This window comes from Miniopterus natalensis, chromosome 7 (genome assembly GCF_054644295.1).
Source record: "Miniopterus natalensis isolate mMinNat1 chromosome 7, mMinNat1.hap1, whole genome shotgun sequence".
Lineage (NCBI taxonomy): Eukaryota > Metazoa > Chordata > Mammalia > Chiroptera > Miniopteridae > Miniopterus > Miniopterus natalensis.
The window spans coordinates 70,882,234-70,904,710 of record NC_142087.1 but is presented as its reverse complement, the minus strand read 5'-3'; the positions used below and the strand labels follow the sequence as shown (position 1 = coordinate 70,904,710).

Below are 22,477 nucleotides of genomic sequence, written 5' to 3'. Positions count from 1 at the left end.
CTGAGAGATGCCCCCTTCATCTGGGTGTTGCATGGGGGCTTCAAGCACCGAGTGGAGGGTCCCAGTGTGTGACAGGGTCGTTCCAGCCGGGAAGCATCTGACTGACATGTGGCCCTGCGCCCGGGGAGATCCTGGCCTAACGCAGGCTCTGAGGCGTGGTAACTGCAGTGCGGGCGGCACGTGGGTGGGGGCTGTGTGAATGCAGAAGGATGGCGCAGTGACTCAGAGAACACGGCAGGGTCTGCGTGTAAGCTGGGTCTTCAGTGGAGGAGGTCGTTTCAGTTAGTGGGCTTAGAGGCTTGCAAAGGGTGTTTTAGAGTGGATACGAGCAAAGCTATCGAGGCGAAAGCCCAGTGCATTCGTTTGTGAAGGTGGTGAATTACGTGGATTTCAGAAACCACAGGCTTTCTAGAAATTTCTAGAAAACAGCCTTTGAGAGCCTTAAGTTGAGCCCCCTTGCTTACAGAGCAACAGAGTACATTCTACTGGCCTGTAAGTGAGGAGCCACATCTTTTGGTTCCACTTGTTGGCCATTTGTGTGTCATCTTTGGAGAAATCTCTATTCAAGTTCTTTGACCATTTTTAAATTTTTTTAATGATTGAGTTGTAGGAGTTCTTTATATATTCTGCATATTAACTCCTTATCAGATATGATTTACAAATATTTTCTCCTATTCTGTAGTTTACTTTTTTCCCCTCTGTTGTGTCCTTTGACCCACAGGAGTTTTTAATTTTGAGGTAGCTGTTCAGCTACCTCAATATTTCCAGTTTAGCTGTTTTTATTTTTGTTACCTGTGCTCACTCAATTTTTTAAAAGAGGCTTTGAACCATTGCAAAACTTGCACATAACATCTGCTATGACGTTCTTCTTGGCACTTGTGCGGTTCCTCCAGCCCTGTTCCTTGCGCTCCTTTATAGAACTATTATAGGAATAAAGTGTTCATCAGAGAGGAAATAATAGCAGAGAGAGAGACTGCGGAGGCATAAAGCAAACCATGAGCATCATTCAAGCCGAGGGAAACAGCATGAGCGTCAGCCCCCGTGGGCTGAGAATGCTGCGACGGCCCCACTGCAGTGGGGCCATGAGAAGATGTAAACGTGTGTCGGTGCTTTATTGATTTATGATACATAGTAAAGTACTATGTAATTAATTAATACTAGGCAGGGTAAGAACTGCTGTGGAAACATTTGTGGTTTTTCACAACAGGAACAGACCTGCACCTACTGTGACCATATGTCCGAGTTTACCTGAAACAGCCTGGGTTATGCCTGTTGTCCTGGTGTATTCATTACACCTCATCTGCACGACATTAAAAATCCCAGGTGGGTGGGAAGGTGATAAAGGCACCGCTGGTTAATCAGTTACATGAAACCTCAGTTACCTGTCTCAGTGCTTCATCTTCGCGGTCTAACTCCCATAGGTTAGATGGGTGCTTGCCCTGAGAGACTTCTCGAAGGCAGCTATGGCAGAGGACTCCAGACTCACTCCTGCTCACCAGGCTGCGGGCACTGGACTGGCCGGCGCAGATTCCCCACAGGCTCTCCTCATTCCTGCTGAAATACCCCCAGCCTGTTCTGTTCCCGTCTCCCTGTCTCCTCCTGTACCACCCCAGAGATGCCCACTTAGGAAAGGAAGGGGACTGCAGAAGGCAGTGTCGGGAGTGCACGGGGTAGGGGTGGAGAAATGAAATGAAATCTGTGTTAGTGAAATGAACCTTCTAAAGGGAATTGCCCCAGTTGATGCTGCAAGGTGTGGTTTTTGCTGCTGCTGTACTTGTTGGTAAGTTAGAATTCTAGAACCTTCCTTTCATTTCCTTACAGCAGTCACAGTGTACACCACCGCAGTGAGCCACACAGTGCAGGTCTAAGGTTAGGAGTGGTTCGTGCATCTTCGTAAGCATCTAACTGAGCGCCAGGGAAAGGCTTAGATAATGGGGGGGGAATTATGCTTTAAGATTCAAAACTAAAGCACCATATAATGGGGTTCATATCAAAGCTCCATTATTCTATTTTTCCTGCTTTTTATTTGTGAGAGTGTTGCTTTTAAGTTCTAGATTTCTAATTATTCCTATCTGACTGTCTCCTTGAAAAGCTGAGCTGCTTCTTGTCGCGCTGCAGGTTTTATTAAACTCACTGGAATTCCCTTAGTGGGAGCCAGGCTGATCTGAACGTGCTCCTGCAGTGGCCTCCCTTTGTGACAGAATTTATTTCCGAACTCCTTTGTATTAGTGAGACTGTTCATAACGTCAGCCATGCCATGCCTGTTATTCACAGCAGTGGAATGTGGTCCTACTGTCCTTACGGACTGCTTTATTAATACAGAAGTGGTGAGGATGTGTCCCGGAATTTTGGAGAGGAGTGGGAGCTAGCCAGCCCCATTAGTGTAGTCTGGCGTGTGTCTGGAATGTTTAGTGTTGTTGTCGTAGCCACAGCGGGTTTTCAAAATAGGTTTGAGAATTTCCTTAGCTATTAATTTCAGGTTAATAAATAGTAGTTTTTTTAAAAATGAAGACTTCAGTACGAGGGCATGAGACAGTGTATCTGTCTGTGGGTCTAGTCCAATGGGTTTCTAAGGCATCTTCAGAGAAGGTTCTCCCAGAGTGAAATTGAGACTCTTAAAAGGGGTGACTGCAGTAAGTATGATCAGCGGAAACGGCGTATAAGTTCAGGGTTCTCGAGAGAAGCTTGTGGCACCAGGGCCCTTTTAACGGCTGTATGAAAATGTCCTGCCCGGGCCATAAACTGCGCTGGGCCGGCAGCTATAATTTAGCATTTTCTCCCTTTGATCTTTTATGCTGCCTTCATTCATATAGCAGGTCATAAACTTTACAGAGTATTGCCTTTTATATGGCGCACTGAGAGAAGCGCATTTTTTAAACTAGAGAAAAAAATGCCTTCTAGGGTAATTTTCATAAAAACATATTTAAATTTATGTTCTAAATGTTTCTGATAGGAGATAGACTGCAGTTTGATTTTATAGTGGTGTTGATTTGGGCTTTGTTTCCTACATGCACTATTATTATACCTTATGAAAACACAAATGACAGCTAAAATATCTTTTCTCTTTAGATATAATGAAAACTTATGACTGTGCTCAATAATACATTAATATCCTCCTAAATGTAATTATTGAGTACCATAAAATATCTACTCTTACAATGAATACTAAGCTTTATTAAAATCAGTGATTCTCAACCTTTTCTTCCCCAGTACATCTGACAGATATGACCTGCATCTGCTGCCCAGTACCCTGCCTGGGGGGAGTACCGTCCACCTTTGTCACCGTTGTACAGGTGGAAAAGGCCTGCCTGGTGATTCCGTTTGCCCCTGCACACACCCTCCCCATCTCTACCATCACACACGCAAGCCTTGAAAATCGCTGATTTAAATGATGTCAAAATCATTGGGGGGAGAGCTGGAACAGCTGAACTCATTTCAAGTTGAAATTTGGTGCTCCTTTAACTCTCTTTGCTGAGATGACACCAGACCTGATTGATGGGACATATGAGCTGAATGCCTTATGGCTCAATTGCATGAAGACGAGCTTCACAACTGTTCCCTGCCAGTAACATTAGCTTAAATGAGCCAAGAGTCAGTCATTTCAGACCATTTTAAGGAGATGAGTGATCTGGGTCTTTTATAATAGACTTGCACTAAATTTGAGGATGGGTCACCTACTGGTTTTACAAAACTTACCTTGTTAAGAGATTGTCATAGTTAATATTTTAAAATAACTTAAAATACTAAAAGTGGTAAAAGGCCTAAAAGTGATACCAAATTTAACAACAAACATCTAGAATGTAATCTTTTTTTTTACAGCTTAATTGAGGTATAATTTATATATCAAAATTCATTCATTTTAAGGTTATGAATGACTTCAGTGATTTTTTAAAAAATCAATTCAGTGATTTTCAGCAAATTTATCGAGTTGTGCAATCTAGTTTTTGCACATTTCCATCACCCAAAAAATTCCCTTGTGCCTGTTTACAGTCTAGCCCCATTCTCATACCCAGCCCCAGGTAACCCTGATCTGCTTTCTGTCTCTACAGATTTGCCTATTCTAGACATTTCAGCAAAATAGTCATACACTGTGTGGTCTTCTGCAACTGGCTTTTTCCACTTAGCGTGGTGATTTTTGGCAGTCATTTGTATTATAGCATCTGTCAGTGCCTCGCTCCTTTTCATTGCTGAGCAGTGTTCTAGTGTACAGATCTGCCACAATTTGTCTACTTTCTATAGTGTAACTTCTCACAGTCCTCGTGGCTTTACTTCATCTACCTGGCTCCTGACCTCCTTGCCTGCTCTCCCCATGGAACCAAGGTCAGGTAGCTTTCCTGGATTTGATCCTCGGGGCTCTAGATTGGGCCGTTTGCACTCCCTCATTTACTCATCTCACCTCTGACTCTAAACTTCAGTCCCTGGGTTGAGGTGTAAACCTTCTTAATATATGAAGAAGTTGTGACCATTAATCCAGCTTATTGGATTAAGGATTTTTATCTCAGGAACTGGTATAATCAGATTTTGAAATGTCCTATGAGAAACAGAAACGGAATAGAGTTGAATATTTCTGTGCTAATTATGAATGCAGCCTAAGAGTTCTATGCTAAACCTACCATAATTTGTAAACATCATATACATAGAAACGTATCACAATCTTATTACAGAAGGTACTGAAAGCATATAGAAAAAAATAAGTCACCCATCATTCAATATCTCAGAACCTCTGTTCAACATGTTGATATATCTCCTTTTAGCCTTTATTTATGGGCCAACATATACAGTACAAGGTTTTGGTTTGTTGGGGATTTTTAAGTTTGCTTTCTATAATAACTATTTCCCCATGTCAGTAGATACTTTTGAAAACGTGAAGGTTATTGTAACTAGAGTGGCGTGAGGCAAAACAAGGTAGGGAGAGTTCAGAAAGACTGTTGATGTCACTTATGACCTTGAAGGTCATTGTGAGGAACTGGGAATTTATTACAAGTGTAAAGCGAAGCATTAGACCCTTGAGCAGGGAAGTATTTGGTCTGCTGTATATTTTGAAATCACACTGGCCATAGTCTAGAGAACGTATCATAGGGACCAGGAAAGGGAGCAGGAGGTTGGTTGAGAGACTGTAGCAGTATCTAAGCCAGAGATGATGGCAGCTTGGACTAGGGCAGCAGTTCAAATGGTGACAGGAGGTTGGGTTTGGAAATATTTTGAAAAGGAGGTGAGTAGGATCCATTGATGGGTTGGATGTACTCAGAGACAAAAAGAATCCAGGGTGACTCAGGTCTTGTTATCTTGAGTAACCAAGTGAATGGAAGGCCATTTCCAGAGGTGGAGAAGGTTCTAGGCAGAGTGAGTTTGATGAAAGAAGGTGTGGGAGATTGAGAGCTGGGTTTTGGAATATAATCAAATTTAAAATGCCTTAAATCAGGGTGGTACCATGGGGTCTTCGGGAAGTTTTTCGTTTGTTTTTAGGATGAGAGGAATGGCACGTCTGTGTGGTGAAAGATTTGATCGCTTCAGAGAGGGAGAAGTTGGCAGTACAGCAGAGGGATGGCACGTTGCAGACATAAAGCCCTGAGGAGAGGCGGAGTGGGCTCCTGAGTGGGAGTGGAGGGGTTTGGGCTAGGGTCCGGCGCGGGACAAACCTGGACAGGCGTGGGAGCGTCAGTAGGTTCAGGGAGAGAAGTTCTCTCTTAGCTCTGTCAGTATTTTCTCAGTAAAATAAGCAAAGCCACCTCCTGAGAGGGGAGGAATGTGACAGAACTTTGAGAAGAAAGGACATTAAGTGCTTTGACTGGGAGGCTGAGAACAGTAATTCACACGTGTGCAGTCAGGGCTGAGGCACTGGCGGGAACCAAACCTCATTTGTGCCCCTGAGTGTAAAGGGAGCCCAGCCAGGAGAGTCCTGCGTTTTCAGGGGGATTCCTTTAACTTAGTGTGGCCAAGCCTTCGGGTCCCTTCTGTGGTCTGACTATTGCTTCTAATGCCAGCATTAAACTCATCTTTATGTTTTAGTATCTTGTAGGGCTAATTTCACTTCATTTTGGTAGAGACTCATTTAGTTTCTTTAAACACTTTGGGATTTATTTATTTTTAGCATTTAATTTTGATTATATGTTTATGATTTTTATTTTAGGGGAATTGATTTCAGTCCAGATTTAACCTGCCAGGGTAATATAAAACAAAAGTTTTTCTTTCTTTCAATTACTGATTACTCGCTTCAGTAGTACATTTAACAAATATTAATTGAAGGCCCATAGGACTTGCATTAGACCTCAGAGATGCAGTGGGGAAAGAGAGAGACAGTCACCCCTGTCTCCAGGGACCTGCAGTCTCAGGCAGAGGTCATGAATCCACTTTCCTGTCATGCTATTTTTACAGTGAAAACAAGCAAAAGTTTCAGAAATCTTACTTAACGTTAATATTTGTTTAGCAATTACGGATCTGATTTTACTGTTTTCTTTTTAGGTCAGGAGCCTACTCTAGACCAGACCCTGATTTCTAGCATAACTAGTTCTAATTTCTGGTTTTTAATTAGCCAGCTCTTCTTTTCTATTTCAAATTTACGTCACTAGATGAACCCAGAGAAAGGAACGTTCCAGATGAGAATGTCCTAACTGGTGCCTTTCCAAAGGCAGTCTTACCAAACTGTAAAACTTCCCAGTTGGAGGCTCTTGCTTTCAAGCTGTAACAATACCAACAAATAAAAATAAAATCTGCTCAGAGCAAGAAGCCCTTCTTTCCTGGCCTGGGGGCCTTGCCTGTGGGTGGCCTGCTGACAGCATGGGAAGCTTTGCCTGGTTTGGCCAAGGGCCAGCGATTGACATTTGGGGAGCTATCCACCTAGTGGATTGGATTTATTGAAAAGGTGGGAGGGAGACCTGCCAGCTTCCTCTCCCCTTTTTCCTAAATCTCCCCATTCCTCTAATCAGCCTGTTTTACTCAACTGTCCAAAGACAAGTTCCCTGGGGCTCATCCTGCTTCTGTTGCCAGCACCGGGAGGACGCCTGTGTGCTGGGGAGGAGGCGCGGGTAGGGGGAAAGCATGGCCTCCCTTCATCAAGCCAGCCCGCTTACAGCCTGCGGGAACTTCCTCCCTCCTGTTGGAGACGTGAAATGTGTGAATCTATTGTAAAGGTAGATAGTTAAATGCAACTCTGGTAGGCACTGTAGATAAATAATGTGCCAAACTGCACTCGTATCAGTGCGGGAGGCCTCTGCTTTATTGTACCTTTGTCAGATCTATATCCTCAGTTTCTCCCTATACTTCTAAATTTATCATCAAGCCATGTTCTGTGTAGGGAGTACAATTCTGTGTTTAAAAAGACAAACTGAGCGCTGACTCTTGCTGATAGACGAGAAAAGGGCCTGAGTAATTTTAAGACTAGTATTCATTACTCTTCTGTCTTTTTCTGAAAGTCAGGGAGAACCAGCTTTGACACTGAGATTAATAAAGAGATGTGGGTGGTGGTTGTTTTTTCCTTTGTTTAGATTCCTTGACTAAAACTTCCACTTCCCTGAATTTGAGTTTGGGTAACATTTTTCTTCCTTTGTGGCCGGTAGTTCTGTCAGAGTGCCTCTAACTTCTGTCAAAGCGTAGGCTGGCGTGCTCTAAAATGTCAGAATTCTTCACCTGGGGCCATGTTGGGGAATCTGTGGATATTAGTCAGAGGTTCCAAGAATTAGGGAACATTATTTTTCTAAAAGCTAGATTTTGAAATTCAGTTTCTACTGCTAACAAAGAGACAGTCACTGCTAATACCAACCAGACATTTTCATAACATGCTATAGTTGTTGGAGACATCTCCAGATATTACTTACGTTCACCACAATTTCTGTGACAGATTTGTTTTTGAACATTTTGATACCCATTTCAAAGTCATTGGCAGCCTTTGTAATTGTGTGTTTGTATGTACCTTTAGAAGTGTTATTTAGGGGAACCTTAGGCTTTTCCTCGTGTGCTCTCCGCCTCTAACACCTCTCTCTCCTTCTGTAGCATCAGCCACTACGTGATTGTCATGTGCATGACCATCGTCCTGGTGTTTCTCAACGGCCTGGCGCAGCTGCTCACAACAAGGAAACTCAGACTATGTGGACAACCCAAAAGCCATCTCATATGATGTCTGGGTCCTGTTTCTCAGTCTCCATTTAAGCTAAAAGCTTGCCCAGGGTTCAGCAGGAAGAAGGCTCCTGATGTGTGGCACCCTCTACTCCTGTAAAGAAACGTACACGGTACACGTGGAATTCTGAACTTACAGTTACCTGGAATAAAGGAGCTTCCGTTTCTTTAGCTTCTGCATGCATTGAATAGTTATTATGGATGGCTGTGGGAAGGCAGAGTAAAGCATCCTCCATGTCCGTTCTCTCCCTTGAGCTGGCAGCTCTTTTACTGATGGTTCAGAGCACCTGTGACGGTCCGCTCCCCAGCTGCACAGCTCCCCATATCCGCAGAGGAGAAACGCCCCTGAGGGGGCCTCCCGATCACATCCAGAATCAGTGCGGTGGCTGAACTTGAAGGGAATCGCCAGGTGGCACCATAAATATTTATCAAGTCTCAGAACTGGTTTCACAAAGAGTTCGAACTGCTCAGCAGTGACACCAGAAAGACTGTCAGGATGTGCTCTTCAGATTTGCTGAAGCTTCCGTAGGAACAGTGTTTGCAGGGGTGCGTCATCTCTCTCCCGGTGCAGCAACGTTAAGCACCTTGCTGCTGTTTCTGGGGTTTTTATGGTCAACCATCTCGATGCAAATTTGACCTTCACTTTATTTATTTATTTTTTAATTTCTGGATTCTCATGGAATTTCTGGAGATAGGAAAGTTGAAAATGCTTGGTATTAGTGTCTTGTCCATGGGCAAAAATGGTAGATTCAGTATCTGTTAATTGTAGATTCAGTATCCGTTAGCCCCATAGGTTTTACCATGTGTTGTTTCAACAGAGTTCTTTAAATCCATGGTTAAACTTTCTGATGATATAAGAATCAGAGTTAAAATTGCTTCTCTTTCTGGTTGTGAGATTCTAGCTCAGAGGCCTAAGGTCCTCTCATTAAATTTAAGTTTATATTTGTAAACACATTCTTATGGACAAAATATGTTGAGAGTAATTTTTATTTGCCTTTTTCATCAAGTGACCTTTGCATGTCACTATAGAGTTGGCCTTTTGTCCATGGTATGCCAGTTCACTGGTTTGTGTCCCATTTTTTAAAAAGTAATTGCTTTTGAATTAAGTTATAGCATTTCTAACTCACATTAATGCCGAGGAAGCCCTCCACAAATGACTAAAGTTTTTAGATTGGCAGGTTAGTGAACAGATACAATTTAGAAGATTCAAAATCAGTTTGACAGTATGGACTTTTTAAATTTCTATTTATAACAAAGTATAATTTATTTGTGATAGTACTTTGTGGTGTCTCAGCAAAAGCATTATAATATAAAAAATAGAAAGGCGCCTTGATGTCGATGTAAGACCTCACGCATCAGTCTGCAATATAAAATTTAGGTGGATGACTAACAGGCGTTGGTGGCAGACAATGACGTTGGCAGAGAACCATGAACTTTCTCATAGCCTCAAAGGATTTTTGATCAGTTTTTTCACAGCTCAGAGAAAATTGACTTTATAAACACTTATTTAACTCCCTTTATATTGGTTTTGCCTTTCATCTTTTCCCAGATTTTCACACAGAGGAATTAATGAATATTTTATTACGACATTGTAAAGGGTGCTTGGTGCTTTATCTTTATTTTGCTCTTTGAAACATGCCTTTTTCTCTATATTGCTTTGTGTTGGTGTGAGTTTACAAAGCAGGAACTCGCCTACAGCCCAGACTTGCCTTGTTGCACTGTCTGGAGCCCTCAGAATCACTGGAGTTTGCCAAATGGGCTTTTTCTCTTGCTCAGTTTATCAAATATCTTAAGGTGTTTTGAAATGCTTATTTTTATATTGAGGAACAGAAAAAATAAAGAAGATTTAAGTAAAATATATTTCTGTTTAAGGCATTTACTTTTCATTCTGACTCTGAATACCGGATTTCCAAATCAAGACTTAAGACATTCGCTGAGTGACATTGTTTAAATTAGGAATTGCTGTAAGAATTAAAGCAGGCATATTGAGTTAAGACAATATTGAACAAAAAAGCAATGCTGTGCCACATGGACGTGAATAAATCTTGGAAGAAACCCTAACAACAGGAAAGTCACCACAGCCTGTCCATAATTTACCAAATAGATGTCATAATAAAAAGTGTCCCCTGATCAAATATATTTGAGAACCACCTAGTCAGGGTTAAACAGGTGTATTTATTGTAGCACTTAGGGACTTAACGTGGGATAGGCATTGAGATGGCAGCACGCCAGAAATGCCCACGCGCTTGCCCGCAGCCCCGCCTCAGTCTCCCTCCCGACTGGCAGACACTTCAGAAACGTCCCCGCGGATTTTTTGCACTCACATCCCCAGTTTGTCATACTGTGTTGAAAAGACTGTTGTATGCTTCATTGGATCTTGTTTTCCCGAGAGCTGGAAAACCACTTCATTTTCACCCGTGGCGTGGGAACTAAACGGCGCTGGCACGTTTCCCCGCCTCTAACCCGGCCCGGCCCACCCGCTCCTGCGGGAGCCCCCGCACCTCCAGGTGGGCGTCCGGGTCATCGCACCTCTCACAGCCCCGTCGAGTGTGGGCAAGGTCTTCATTACCTTATAGTTTACATCCTTTACCAGAAAAATAAATTCACAACGAACATTGTCTTGTGTCCTGTGATTCGCCACTGTAGACTGGTTCCTAGTTGGATTTTTGCGCATTCCTGTTTTTTCTGATTTACTCATCCCTGCCTGTCCCTGCTTTCTCTCTCCTCCTGTCACCCCGTCGCAGCCACGTGAGAAAGCCTGTGCGTGACTGTCCGTCTCCCTGAGGCCGCGTCTGCACGGCGCGCGTGGAGGGTGCCGGGCTGTGCTGTCACCTGCCTGGCGCTCGCTCTTCTGCAGCGACTTCGCTGACCCTGTGCCTCACACGGGAAACAAACCGGTTGACGACTTCCCTCTCCGCTGTTGACAAACTTAGGGGTGCGTGTCCGACCCAAGCCCAGCCAGTCCGAGTTCTTTGCAAGATTTTCAGGCCAGAACAGCAAACGTTCCTGAGATCCAGGAGCCCTTGGTGGCCGAGGGACGCTGAGAGGCTCCGGTTCCCTCCACCACGTCCTTGCCCGACGAAGAGGGTTCGTTCCACTGGCATTTCTAACACGCTGGCCGAGGACAAGTCCCAGGCTCCATGGAAACTGTGTGTTGTATGTGCCTTTTACCTTAAACACTTCTTCAGTCGGCATCAGTGGGACAGAGTGGAGCAGCGATGCTCTCGCAGGTTCCTTTGGCTGCCGCCCCTGTTGCCGTTTCCCTTGGTTCCCTCCCACTTATTTTTAACCCTTCCCAGTTGCTCCACAAGTCATTCATTTGCTAAAAAAGTCTGTCTGCAGCTCCCTTCCTTGCCACCAAGAACTTTAATTGATATACGTGCTTTGAATGTGTCTGCAAATGTATCATGTAAATGTTTGGTGCACTTTCTTACTATGGTTTGTAAAGTATTGGTGATAAAACATTGCCCATACGATGTGCCAGGCATTGTTCTAAATGCTTTACAAATACGAACCTATTTAACCCTCATAACAAACCCCTGAAGTAGGTTATACCACTTGACAGATGGGAAAACGGAAACAGGATGCTTATAACCACTTGCCCAGGCCCCCCCACTAGGATGAGACTTTTTTTTTTTAACATGGATAGTTTCACCCTAAACATTCTATTCTGGAACCTGCATAACAGCATTTGTGGATTTTTTGCTTCTGAGAATGTAGTCGCTGGGCCTGAGCAGCTGAGGTGAAAACGAGACGTTTCCAGTTGTGTGCAGACAACCAAGTGTAAATGGTTTCATTAGGAACATGTGCTTTTGAAGATGCCTACATGTGTGCAAATGGCACGGGGCACGCTGGCCCCAGATCCTCAGCGTTCACTGTGAGGCACATGTCAGCTGTCCTCCAAACGGTACATAAAGCTACAGGAGAAGCGTTTCCTCCCTTTTCAAAGGAAGGGAGTGAATATTGGCTGTCTATTTTTAAGCACTTGAAGTTTTTTAAAGACCTAGAGGCCCAGAGTGCACTTAGTATAGGGGGTTGAATGGTGCCCTCCAGCCGCCATCCTAACCTGTGAATGTGACTTTACTTGGGGAAAGGGTCATTGCAGATATAATTAAGGGTCTTGAGATGAGATCATCCTGGATTATCCTGGTGGACCATAAATCCAATGACAAATGTCCTAATGAGAGAGAAGAGAAGACACACACAGAAAAGGCCACGTGACAAGGCAGAGACAGGAGTGATGCTGCCACAAGCCAAGGAATGTGGAGCCACCAGCAGCTGGAAGAGGCAGGAAGGATCCTCCCTACAGCCTTTGGAGGGAACACACCCCTGCCAATGCCTTCACTTAGGACTTCTGGTCCCCAGGACTGTGCGAGGATACATTCCCATTGTTTTAAACTACCCAGTTTGTGATCATTTCTTGAGCAATCTTTTTTTTAATTGATTTTTTGAGAGAGAGAAACATCGATTTGTTGTTCCACTTATTTATGCATTCATCGGTTGCTTCTTGTGTGTGCCCTGACCAGCAATCGAACCCGCAACCTCAGCATATTGGGATGACGCTCTAACCAACTGAGCTACCCGGCGCGGCCTGGTAATTTCTCATGACAGTTCTAGGGAATGTACACTTGGGGAGGTGAATGTTACAGAATCCTCAGCAGCGTTCCTGACTGCGTGGCTAATTCATAATTTACTAGGCTAATTCTCCATTTGAGTACCTGCCATGTGACTATAAAAATAACCTCAGGTAAACCTGTAGGTAGAGTTAATTACTCCCTCATGTCAAGCTTGCTGGCAATTCGGCTTTCTGGAACATTCCTGCCATGTTTTCCTGGAAGTAGTAAAGAGATCCTCAGACTTTCTGTTTTCCCCTCAATATTTTTGGTGTTTATGTGTCGGAACTTGTGTTGTCTGGTTGTCCTTTCACTGTTGCCCCGAGGGGCTTGCTTGAGACCAGCCTCACCCTCCCTGCCTCTGCAGCACCCCTGGCCTAGTCCAGAACGCGGGAGGGAGTTTTCCCACAGCAGCCCTGCACACGAGTCCTCCCGGTCTTGATCCAGGCTTGGCACAAAGCAGACATGCCACCGCAGGCCTGTGGCAGGCCCTGGCACCCTCACTAGGACACTCCCTGGACCTGGAGGGAAGCCTTCCTTTGTTAAGCCACGAGTCTTGTATAATGTTAACTGACATTCTGCTTCATAAGATCATCTCATGTGGGTCCGATGGCGGGAGCTGCTCCCAGCACCTGGGAGGCTGACCAGACTCGCCAGGGTCTGAGATGGAAAAATAATGAAGTGAGAGCCTGTTAGCCACCCCCGGGGTCTCTGTATTTGAGAGCTCGTGTGACTGGAGGCTCACTGGTCCCCTTCATTTATCTGGTGGCCCCGCTCCTCCCCGAGGCTGCCCACGAGACAGCTGGTGAGGCTTGGATCTGGCTTCATGCGTTCGGCCCAGTGCGGTGAATACTGGTGTGAACTGCAGATGTGTGTGTGTGTGACTCCTGTCGCTGCCTTCGATGTTTAAGGCCAGTCACTGCCTTTTCCTGCAAAGGACTCTGCCCTGTCTTCCCATTCCTGGTTGCCCCACCCTTATCCCCATCCCCTGGCTTTTGTGACTGGTAATTTGAAGCTCTGGCCTTGCTCTTGAAAATATCCTGGGGTGCAGCAGTCACCGGTACCAACATCCCACTCCCCACCTCATCAAATTCAGCTTTTTTAGCTTGAGCCAGTTCAGCAGGTTGTCAACAGAGCACATGCATTTTCCTTCAAGAAAAGTCACTCCTGCCCTGGCCAGGGTAGCTCGGTGGTTAGAACATCTGCCCTTGCACCGAAGGGCCGAGGATTCGACTCCCAGTCAAGGGAATGTACCTGGGTTGCAGGTTGGAGCGTGTGCAGGAGGCAGCCAACTGACGGGTCTCTCTCACATCGATGTTTCTCTCTCCTGCTCCCTCCTTCCCTTCTACTCTCTCTGAAAATGGAAAAAATATCCTTCAGTGAGGATTAACAAAAAAAGAAAAAGAAAACTTGCTTCCTTTCGGGCATTTATCTGCCCGACCATCCTTCCCTCCCTCCCTCTCCCTGTATCTCCCTTCACTGAGCCCCTGTGTGTCCCCTCTGAGGGTGGATGGAGGAACCTGAGATGAGGTGGTTAGAGATCCCCCTACAATCACGTTCTCCTCAGGCTGTGCAGGGGGACAGAGGCCGGTGAGAGCACGCGAAAAAAGAGAGGGGTGGAGTCCAAAGGGTTCTCTGGATCATTTTACCCAAAAGCCTCAGAAAAAATGAAAAATGCTCTAAAGCCATCAGAAGAATGGAATATTCCTCTCCTTCCTCCGGTGCTTCTTAGTGCCCCCTTCCTGTCCCAGTCAGAAGTGTGGCTGCCCCGGAGAGCACCCTGGGAGGAAGGCAAAGACCAGGAGGCTCGTGGCAGTGATCTCAGCAGTCACCGGCAGCCCCCTGGGGCCCCATCAGTGGCTGTCCCTGTCTGTGTGGGGCTTGAACGCTCAGTGGCCGTTGCCCTGGCGACCGTCTGGAGCTGGTTAGTGTCTGTGCTGTTTGCACGTGGAGAGGCGATGACGCTCTTCTCCGGATCCGAAAGCCAAGCGCATTGACTTGCTTTCTGGGGAGTGGGGTACGCTGCGATCAATGAAGGCTTTTCTCCTTTCTCCCTCTGATGGTCCCTTCCTTACTTGGGAAGCGACCCCCAAACCTTGGCCTTGTTTGCTCTGTATTCGAAGGAGCTAAGAAAAGAGAAGCAGGCAGTTGCTGTGAGAGGATCGGTGGCATCTCTTACTTGGAAAATTGCAGTGACTTTGTAGGTAGATCATTTTCAAAATGGCATGTGGCTCAGAACTGCCCTTTATTGCACAGTGCTTTTCAGCTTGAATTGTTAGAGTCATGAGACAGCCAGGAAGGAGTATAAAGTTACTTCTAAAAATTTTAAGCAGAAGATTCCTGAAGCTTTGTCAAGACTATGTTTTGCCTGCTTACTGCCTAAAAATGGCACTTCCTTCAACTGAAATATTTGTAAAGTTCTTTAATTTCTTCTGAGTCTTTTTATTTTTATTTTTTTTTAAATATATCTTTATTGATTTCAGAGGGGGGGGGAACATCAATGATGAGAGTCATTGATCAGCTGCCTCCTGCACACCCCCTGCTGGGGATCGAGCCCGCCACTGGGCATGTGCCCTGACCGGGAATCGAACCGCGATCTCCTGGATTCTAGGCCACGCTCAACAGCTGAGCCACGCCCAGCCGGGATTTGCAAGTCTTTTCAGAGCAGATGGTCTGGATGGTCCAAGCCTGTCCTGAGATGGCAGGTTCATTCTCTCAGGAGCTGTGACACCTTAGAAGGAGCATGAAGTCCGTGCAGTCCCCCTGCTGTCACCATTGGCAAAGAGAACCAGGTCCCTAAAGGCAGGCCACCCCTACAGTTGTCAGGCATCGTCATCGCCATCATTGTCGTTAGTAGGAACAAGGGGCAAGAGTTGGAGGTGACCTTCGCAGCAACTCAGCAGGATGTCTCTGTGGCTTGTAGATTCCAGTGCGAGCAACAGCCTGGGGACCCCGATTAAGGGGTGATGTTGGAGTATATGTGCTGCTGGGGGAAAGGAGCATTTATATAGAAATAACTATTTACCATATTACTGTCTTTAAAAGCTTGTCCATGGCGGGGCTGGGGACCCTTTCCAGGCCGCACTGTTTGCACATTTGCAGTAGTTATGGTTACACATCAGTCTGTGATGACAAAGGTGTCATCTCCTTCTTACTTCTCTGGCAACTTCTGACCTGCTTGTCAAATCCCCCAAGCAGGTATGTTCGGGAATGTCTTTTGACAGTGGCAGTAACCGACCCAGAGTGGCGGAGACTGTTGGGATTCTCCATGTGAGGAAAGCACATTGGGTACATTTTGAAGTAATAACAGATATTTTTTAAGTAGATTCCCCTCCAGCTGGAAATGTTTGGCTGTTTCTCTTTGCTCTTCTGCCAGTATCCATATAATGTCGTTGGTTAGTTCTTGGGGGCCGCAGAGCCTGTAGTAATGAGACACGTGAAATTTTTCATCTGCTTCTGAAGTTCAAGGAGGGCTCAGATTGCCCTAAGGTGTACCGTTCTTTAGAATTGATGATCCTGGGTCTTGTTCAACTTGGATGCTCAGAACTTTTGTTTTACTTGGGGAAGGGGTCCAACACAGGGGGAGATGGGCACATGCGCAGTGAAGTCAGGGTGATGTAGTGAAGATGCTTGCCTGTCAGTCTAGCCTGGGGAACAAATATCATTGGCTAGAGGGGCAGGGCCACTGCAAGGGCATGAAATCCTAAAGGCCCAATTGGTTACATTCCTAGCGAAAATCCCAGAGAGAATTTCTCCCTCCCCCTCTCCCTCTCTCCCTCTCTCCCCCTCTCCCTCTCTCCCTTCTCCCCCTCTCCCTCTCTCCCTCTCTCCCCCTCTCCCCCTCTCCCTCTCTCCCTCTCTCCCTCTCTCCCTCTCCCTCTCTCCCTCTCTCCCTCTCTCTCTCCCTCTCTCTCTGTAACCCGCACTCACTGTGCACCTCCATAGCCACGTGGCCTTAAGCAGCCACATGGACCATGGCCATGCAGACCCCTCACGTGGTGGACTGCAGCTGGGAACCAGGCTGAGCTAGCCAGATGCTGGACGGGACTGGACCTTAATACAGAGCGAAAGCTCTGGGCAGTGGCTTTGATCTTAGCCCTACCAAAGACAAAATGGGGTGGAGGGAGATGGGACCTTGGAAGGGAAACCCCTTAATGTTACCTCATCAATAAAGCTTTCCACGATACCTCACTCTTCCACTGGGGCCTCAGGAAATCCTTGTTCCCATGACACCCCAAGAAGCCCACTTCCACCGATAACACTTTCAGCACCAAGTTTGTGGTAATTTGCTACAGCAGCCCCTGGAAACCAATACAACACTTTACCATTTCCTCCAACAACCCTGCTTCAGAGCCCCATCATCTCTTGCTTGGATTGTTGCAGTAGCCTCCTGTCTAACTGGTCTCCCTGCTTCTGGCCGTGCTCCACTCCCTATGGTCTTGTCTCAACACAGCAGCCAGAGTAACCCTTTAAAAATATAAGTCAAAGCCCAGCTGGTGTGGCTCAGTGGTTGAGCATCAACCTATGATCCAGGAGATCGCGGTTCGATTCCTGGTCAGGGCGCATGCCTGGGTTGTGGGCTTGATCCCCAGTGTGGGGCATGCAGGAGGCAGCCGGTCAATGACTCTCTCATCATTGATGTTTCTATCTCTCTCTCCCTCGCCCTTCCTCTCTCTGAAATCAATAAAGACATATTTAAATATATACACACACACACACACACACACACACACACACACACACATATATGTCAGATTATGTGATTTCTTTTTCAAAACCCTTCAGTTGTTTCCCATGTCATCAAAGTAAAACCCGCCCTTCTCATAATAGACTGCGGAGCCCTATTTAATTTGGCCCCTCTTTACCTGTCTGACTTTATCTCCTACACTCCACTTTAGTAACAGTAGCTTCCTTGATGTTTCCTTAATCATACTAGCTGTGTCCTGCCTCAGGACCTTTGCAGTTGCTACTCCGTCTGCTTGGATTGCTCTCTCCCTCCCTCCCATAGCCATGTGGCTTACTTCTTCCCCTCACAGATACAACCTTCTCTGACCACTTTTCAAAATACCAACCCTCCAACCTCGCTCACTTATGTGTCCTAATCCTCTGTCCTTCTTACTTCCTCCACGGTACGTATTAAATTCTGCCATATATTCTTTTGCTCGGCTGTTCAATTGTCTCTCCTCCCCCATTAGAATATAAACTCTGTGAGGACAGGGACAGCTGATTTTTTTCACTGTTGTGTCTCCTAGAAAGGGCTATGGCTCATAATGGATGCTGAAGAATGTTTGTTAAAGGAATAAATGAATCCCATTAGTTTCACATTTACAAACATTTTACTCCATTAAAAGGTCCTGCACTGAATTGTAATAAGCAATCACTGAACTCATTCCCTGATTTCATTCATAGTCTCTGGAGACAGCATGCTTCCGCTTTTCCAAATGTCACTCTGGTGAGCCACTGAACCAAATGTTGGCTTTGGTTGTAGCGCCAACAATGGGGCTCTCGTGCATTCCAGGAAGGGAGGCCTTCTCTCCATGTCTGGGCTTCCCCATTCCCCTACTTCAAACCAGGAGGAAGGGCTCTAGGGGGAATTCGTATTCCTTTGAAGGCCGTTTCCAATCCAACAGCCTTTGACCCCAGCTGTGGGTTTAATAAGCAGCATCCCTCTCTTTCACCCCCCCAGCTCTGTAGTCCCTCTTTTAATTCTCCCTCTCCCCAGTCACTTCCTGTCATAGCAACCGCTTCAGAATTAAACGCCAATTCTAAAACAAATGAAGTAAGGCAGGAAGGCGGAAATGAATCACGGGCATATGGGAACCGTTTTGTTTGGAAGCATGATCAGCAGTCTTTGCAAACAAGCTGTGACCATGGGGGGGGGGGGGGGCGTGGGAGTGTGTAAAATACAAGTGATAAACTGTGATAAATGTCTGAGTTATGAAGAGAAGGCTCACTAATGACTGGCTGGGATGTAAGAAGTGATACCTTGACTGAAGCTATCGCTAGGGAGACAAGATATTGCTGTATCTTTTTTTTTTTTTTTCAAATCGTAAGATCCCAAAGGGGTAGCCTGTGGTGAATTAAAATTCTTGCCATGTATTAGCAAAGAAACTATGGACAGTTGGTTGGGACGTGTGTCTTGGCTAAGTCACAATACTTAATTGAAATACTTGAATTCAAATTTATTGGTATAACCAGTAGAAAGTTATTCTTAGAACCAGACCTCTTGCCTCTAGGTTTCTCATCTCTAAGGAAGAGGGAAGAGAGGTGTGTGTGTGTGTGTGTCTTTTGTTGACTGACTCATTTAATAGATATTTATTGAGTTCTGACCAAATGCCAAGCACAGCGCTAAGCCCTGGGTGTTCAACGGTGAGCAAAAATCCTGGACATTAGATGCTAAGCAAAAATCATTACAGTTCCTGCCTCATGGATCTTAGCAGCCCAGGGGAAACATAGTCATTAAACGGTCATGCAAACAAATGAAAAATAACAGCTGTGCTTTGTGCCACCACGGAGAGCAGCAGCACGTGACCGTGAGAGACTGCGATGGGTGGGTGCCTGACCTTGTCCGGGAGTCAGGAAGGGCTTCCCCGATGATGACTGACTTGCAGCTGGGAGATGAGTCACTGAAGAGGGGACATGGGGGCGCACAGATGGAGTTGAGGGCAGAAGGGGCGATGCGTGCAATGACCCCGGGCAGACAGGGTTGCAATATATTCAAGGAACTGCAAGAAGAGCAAGGAAGGGCACTGCCTCTGGAGCTTGGTGGTGAGAAGTGAAGAGATGGGAAAGAGAGGCAGGAAGGGGCATGACCACCCAGTGCCCCACAGGTTATGCTAAGGGTTTTGGTCTTACTCTCAAGGAGAAGCCAGTGGAAAGGGGGGTGGGCAGTTAATCAAGAACATGTCCCTCCCAGGCTTTCTCCTATACCCCCTCCATTTGGGTCACAGAAAACATGCTGGAGGGAGGTAGAAGTGCTAATAATTGGTTCAGCGAAATCAATCTCATTTGACCAAGCACTGTTCTGGGTCCCAGGGAATGAAGATGAACCAGAGCCTTACTGCTTTCCCTCCTAAGGGTTACAGTCTAGGATGCAACATGCATTACGGTCACATGAATAAATAATCAATTGCAACTGACATAAAGCAGCAAAAGAACAGTGTAGGCATAACCCTGGGTGGGGGTGGGTGGGGAAGCCTCAGGGACGGTCTCCGCTGAAGGGGACACTGACCTAATGTGATCGGTGGGGTCATTGGAAGGCCACTGGGAGCTTCCATTAGGCGCCTGGTTTCTACCCCCACCCAGTCCTGGCTGCATTAGGTGGCCTTGACTCGAGCCTTCTCCCTCTGTGTGAACAGCAGGGAGTGGGTGGCAAGGTGCCATTGTTTTCTGTGGGATACTTGAGTTGGTAAAGGAAACGGTGAGCGCTCACGCCACTGGGCAGCTCTGGTGTTCTGTGTCTGTCTAATCCCCCAGGAGGGCAGCTGTATCGATATTTCTAAATGAACACCCTCTTCCTTACTAAACCAATTACTTCCAACACGTTACAGTTCATCACCCCAAACTAGCTGTTTTTTTTCCCAGTCAGCTGAAGGCAGCAAACCCATAGGCAGTTTCTCGGCGGGTGATGCCGCGGGCGTCCCAGTGCCGCCCCCGGTTTCGGCTCCTCATTCTTTGCACCGGAGCCCGGCCCCCGCACACGGATGCGTTCCCGCGCCAGACCAGCAGTCCTCCTGCGTGTCTGCCCTGCAGAAGCCGGCGGAGCAGACTTCCCAGAAACCTCGGGTGTGGCTGGTTGTTCCTGAAGATAAAGCCGGTGTTATTGTTTCTCTGAATTGACCCAGCCCTTTACCGAAAACACACCAACCAGGTGCCTGCCCTGGGACAGCCTGCGGACTATTGCAGGGTGGCTTTGAGCTCTGTCTGAATCACTTAACAGTGCGTATCTGTTTAATATACGTGATCCTCCTGATTGGATCCCACCTCAGTCGCTGAACATCGTATGTCTTGAACAAGCTACTGAAGTTCTCCAAGTTTCCCTCTTTTTCTTCAGTAAAGCCCTGTTGGTCTAGTAGTAAAATCAAATGAGAGAATATTAGTGAGTGTACTTTATAAACCCTGAAGCGGTGCCAATGCGCAGGGCGTCATCATTACCGCACACGGTCGAAGTGCGTCACTGAGCCGCCTCCACCCCTTCCTGCAGCTACGCCACCTGCAGTTCGACTTTGCAAGTGCCCCTCGAAAGAGGGAGGGTATTCGTCCCTGACTCTTGGCTTTAGTTTGGATATATTTAGTTTGGATATAGTACTGGCTTTGGCCAATAGAATGCAGCCAAAGCAACAGCGTGAGTCCTGGGTTGAGGTCCTGGGAAGGCCTGACAGTGGCCTTGAGAAGAAAGGGCCTCTGGTCCCAGGAAGAGACTGAGGCATGTGGAGCAGAGCTGCTCGAGTCTAACGGCTCCAGCCGAGCCCGTCTAGACCAGCTGACACCCAGCTAACTTCCAGACGCGTGGGTAAGTCCAGCCGAGGCCTGCAGAACAGCCAGCCAACCCATATGAACCAAACGAACACGTGCTGTTAGTTTGTTATGAGCATTTGTAGAGTGATAGTTGGCTGCTGCATCATCCACCTGGTTCATTAAGAATATGGTATTTTCCACCGACAAAGACAAGCGATGTCAGTTTTGAACAGACTTTTCTTTCTCTCCCTAACTCCTCTATGCTCCTCCTTCCTTGGCCTAATTTTCAAAAGTAAGTGGTTCAAGGTTTGCAGACATGAAATTCTCTGTACAGCACCCAAAGTTATCTGAATAAAAGGCTCGATAGAAATCTAATAAATAATATTTTACTGAAGATGTTTACTGTTTTTAATATCTTTTTATTGATTTCAGAGAGAAGAAGGGAAAGGGAGGGAGAGAGAAACATCAATGATGAGAGAGACATTGAGCGGCTGCCTCCTGCAGGCCCCCTACTGGAGATGGAGCCCCCAACCTGGGCATGTGCCCTGACCAGGAATCAAACCATGACCTCCTGGTTCACAGGTCGATGCTCAACCACTGAACCATGCCAGCTGGGCTGAAGATGTTACTTCTAACTGATTTATAGGTAAGGAGGCTGTTAGGATCGAATGCTTTCTTTGTTGAATTTACAGACTAGACTGATTTATAAATGTGTGCAAAAGGCAGAAATAGACTATGAAATTTCACTAAGAGTGTCACTCAGCTTCAGGAGTCTTTTAGGGCAATTCTAAGCTAACAGTTTACTGTAGCACACACATATTAAATATATACCACATGTAAGGCATAGGATAAGGTCCTGAGGAAATAGAAATGAACAAAACGCAGTAGCTCCCTCTTAATATTTCAATAAGGGAAATGAAATGCAAGCTACTCATAATACTATATCCATCAAATTGTAACACTTTTTTTTTTAACTTTTTCACATGTTGAAATAAGATGGTATGCTATATCTTAGTTGGTTTTTTCTTGCTTTGTGGTATATAGAATCATGAAGCAAATGATAATAGCATCTTAGAACCAAGAAAATACACAAGTGAGTAAGAACAACATAGCCTGGCCAGCGTGGCTCAGTGGTTGAGCATCAACCTATGATCCAGGAGATCGAGGTTTGGTTCCCGGTCAGGGCACATGCCTGGGTTGCAGGCTCGATCCCCAGCAGGGGGCATGCAGGAGGCAGCCGATCAATGATGCTCTCATCATTGATGTGTCTATCTCTCTCTCTCTCTCTCCCTTCC

General features: G+C 46.1%; 1 protein-coding gene across 3 annotated transcripts in view; it reads left to right on the top strand.

Annotated features, from left to right (window-relative positions):
- The window catches only part of PIGN (phosphatidylinositol glycan anchor biosynthesis class N), a 70,938-nt gene extending 60,684 nt beyond the window's left edge, over window positions 1-10,254 (top strand). The window contains exon 27 of one of the 3 annotated variants that reach the window (XM_016223524.2): window positions 7,990-10,254. In XM_016223524.2, the coding sequence (XP_016079010.1) occupies window positions 7,990-8,113 (124 nt within the window). In that variant the 3' untranslated portion in view covers window positions 8,114-10,254. The remainder of the gene's footprint in view (window positions 1-7,989) is intronic. The other 2 variants (XM_016223523.2, XM_087819141.1) reach the window with 2 other exon arrangements.
- Window positions 10,255-22,477: the final 12,223 nt, after the last annotated feature.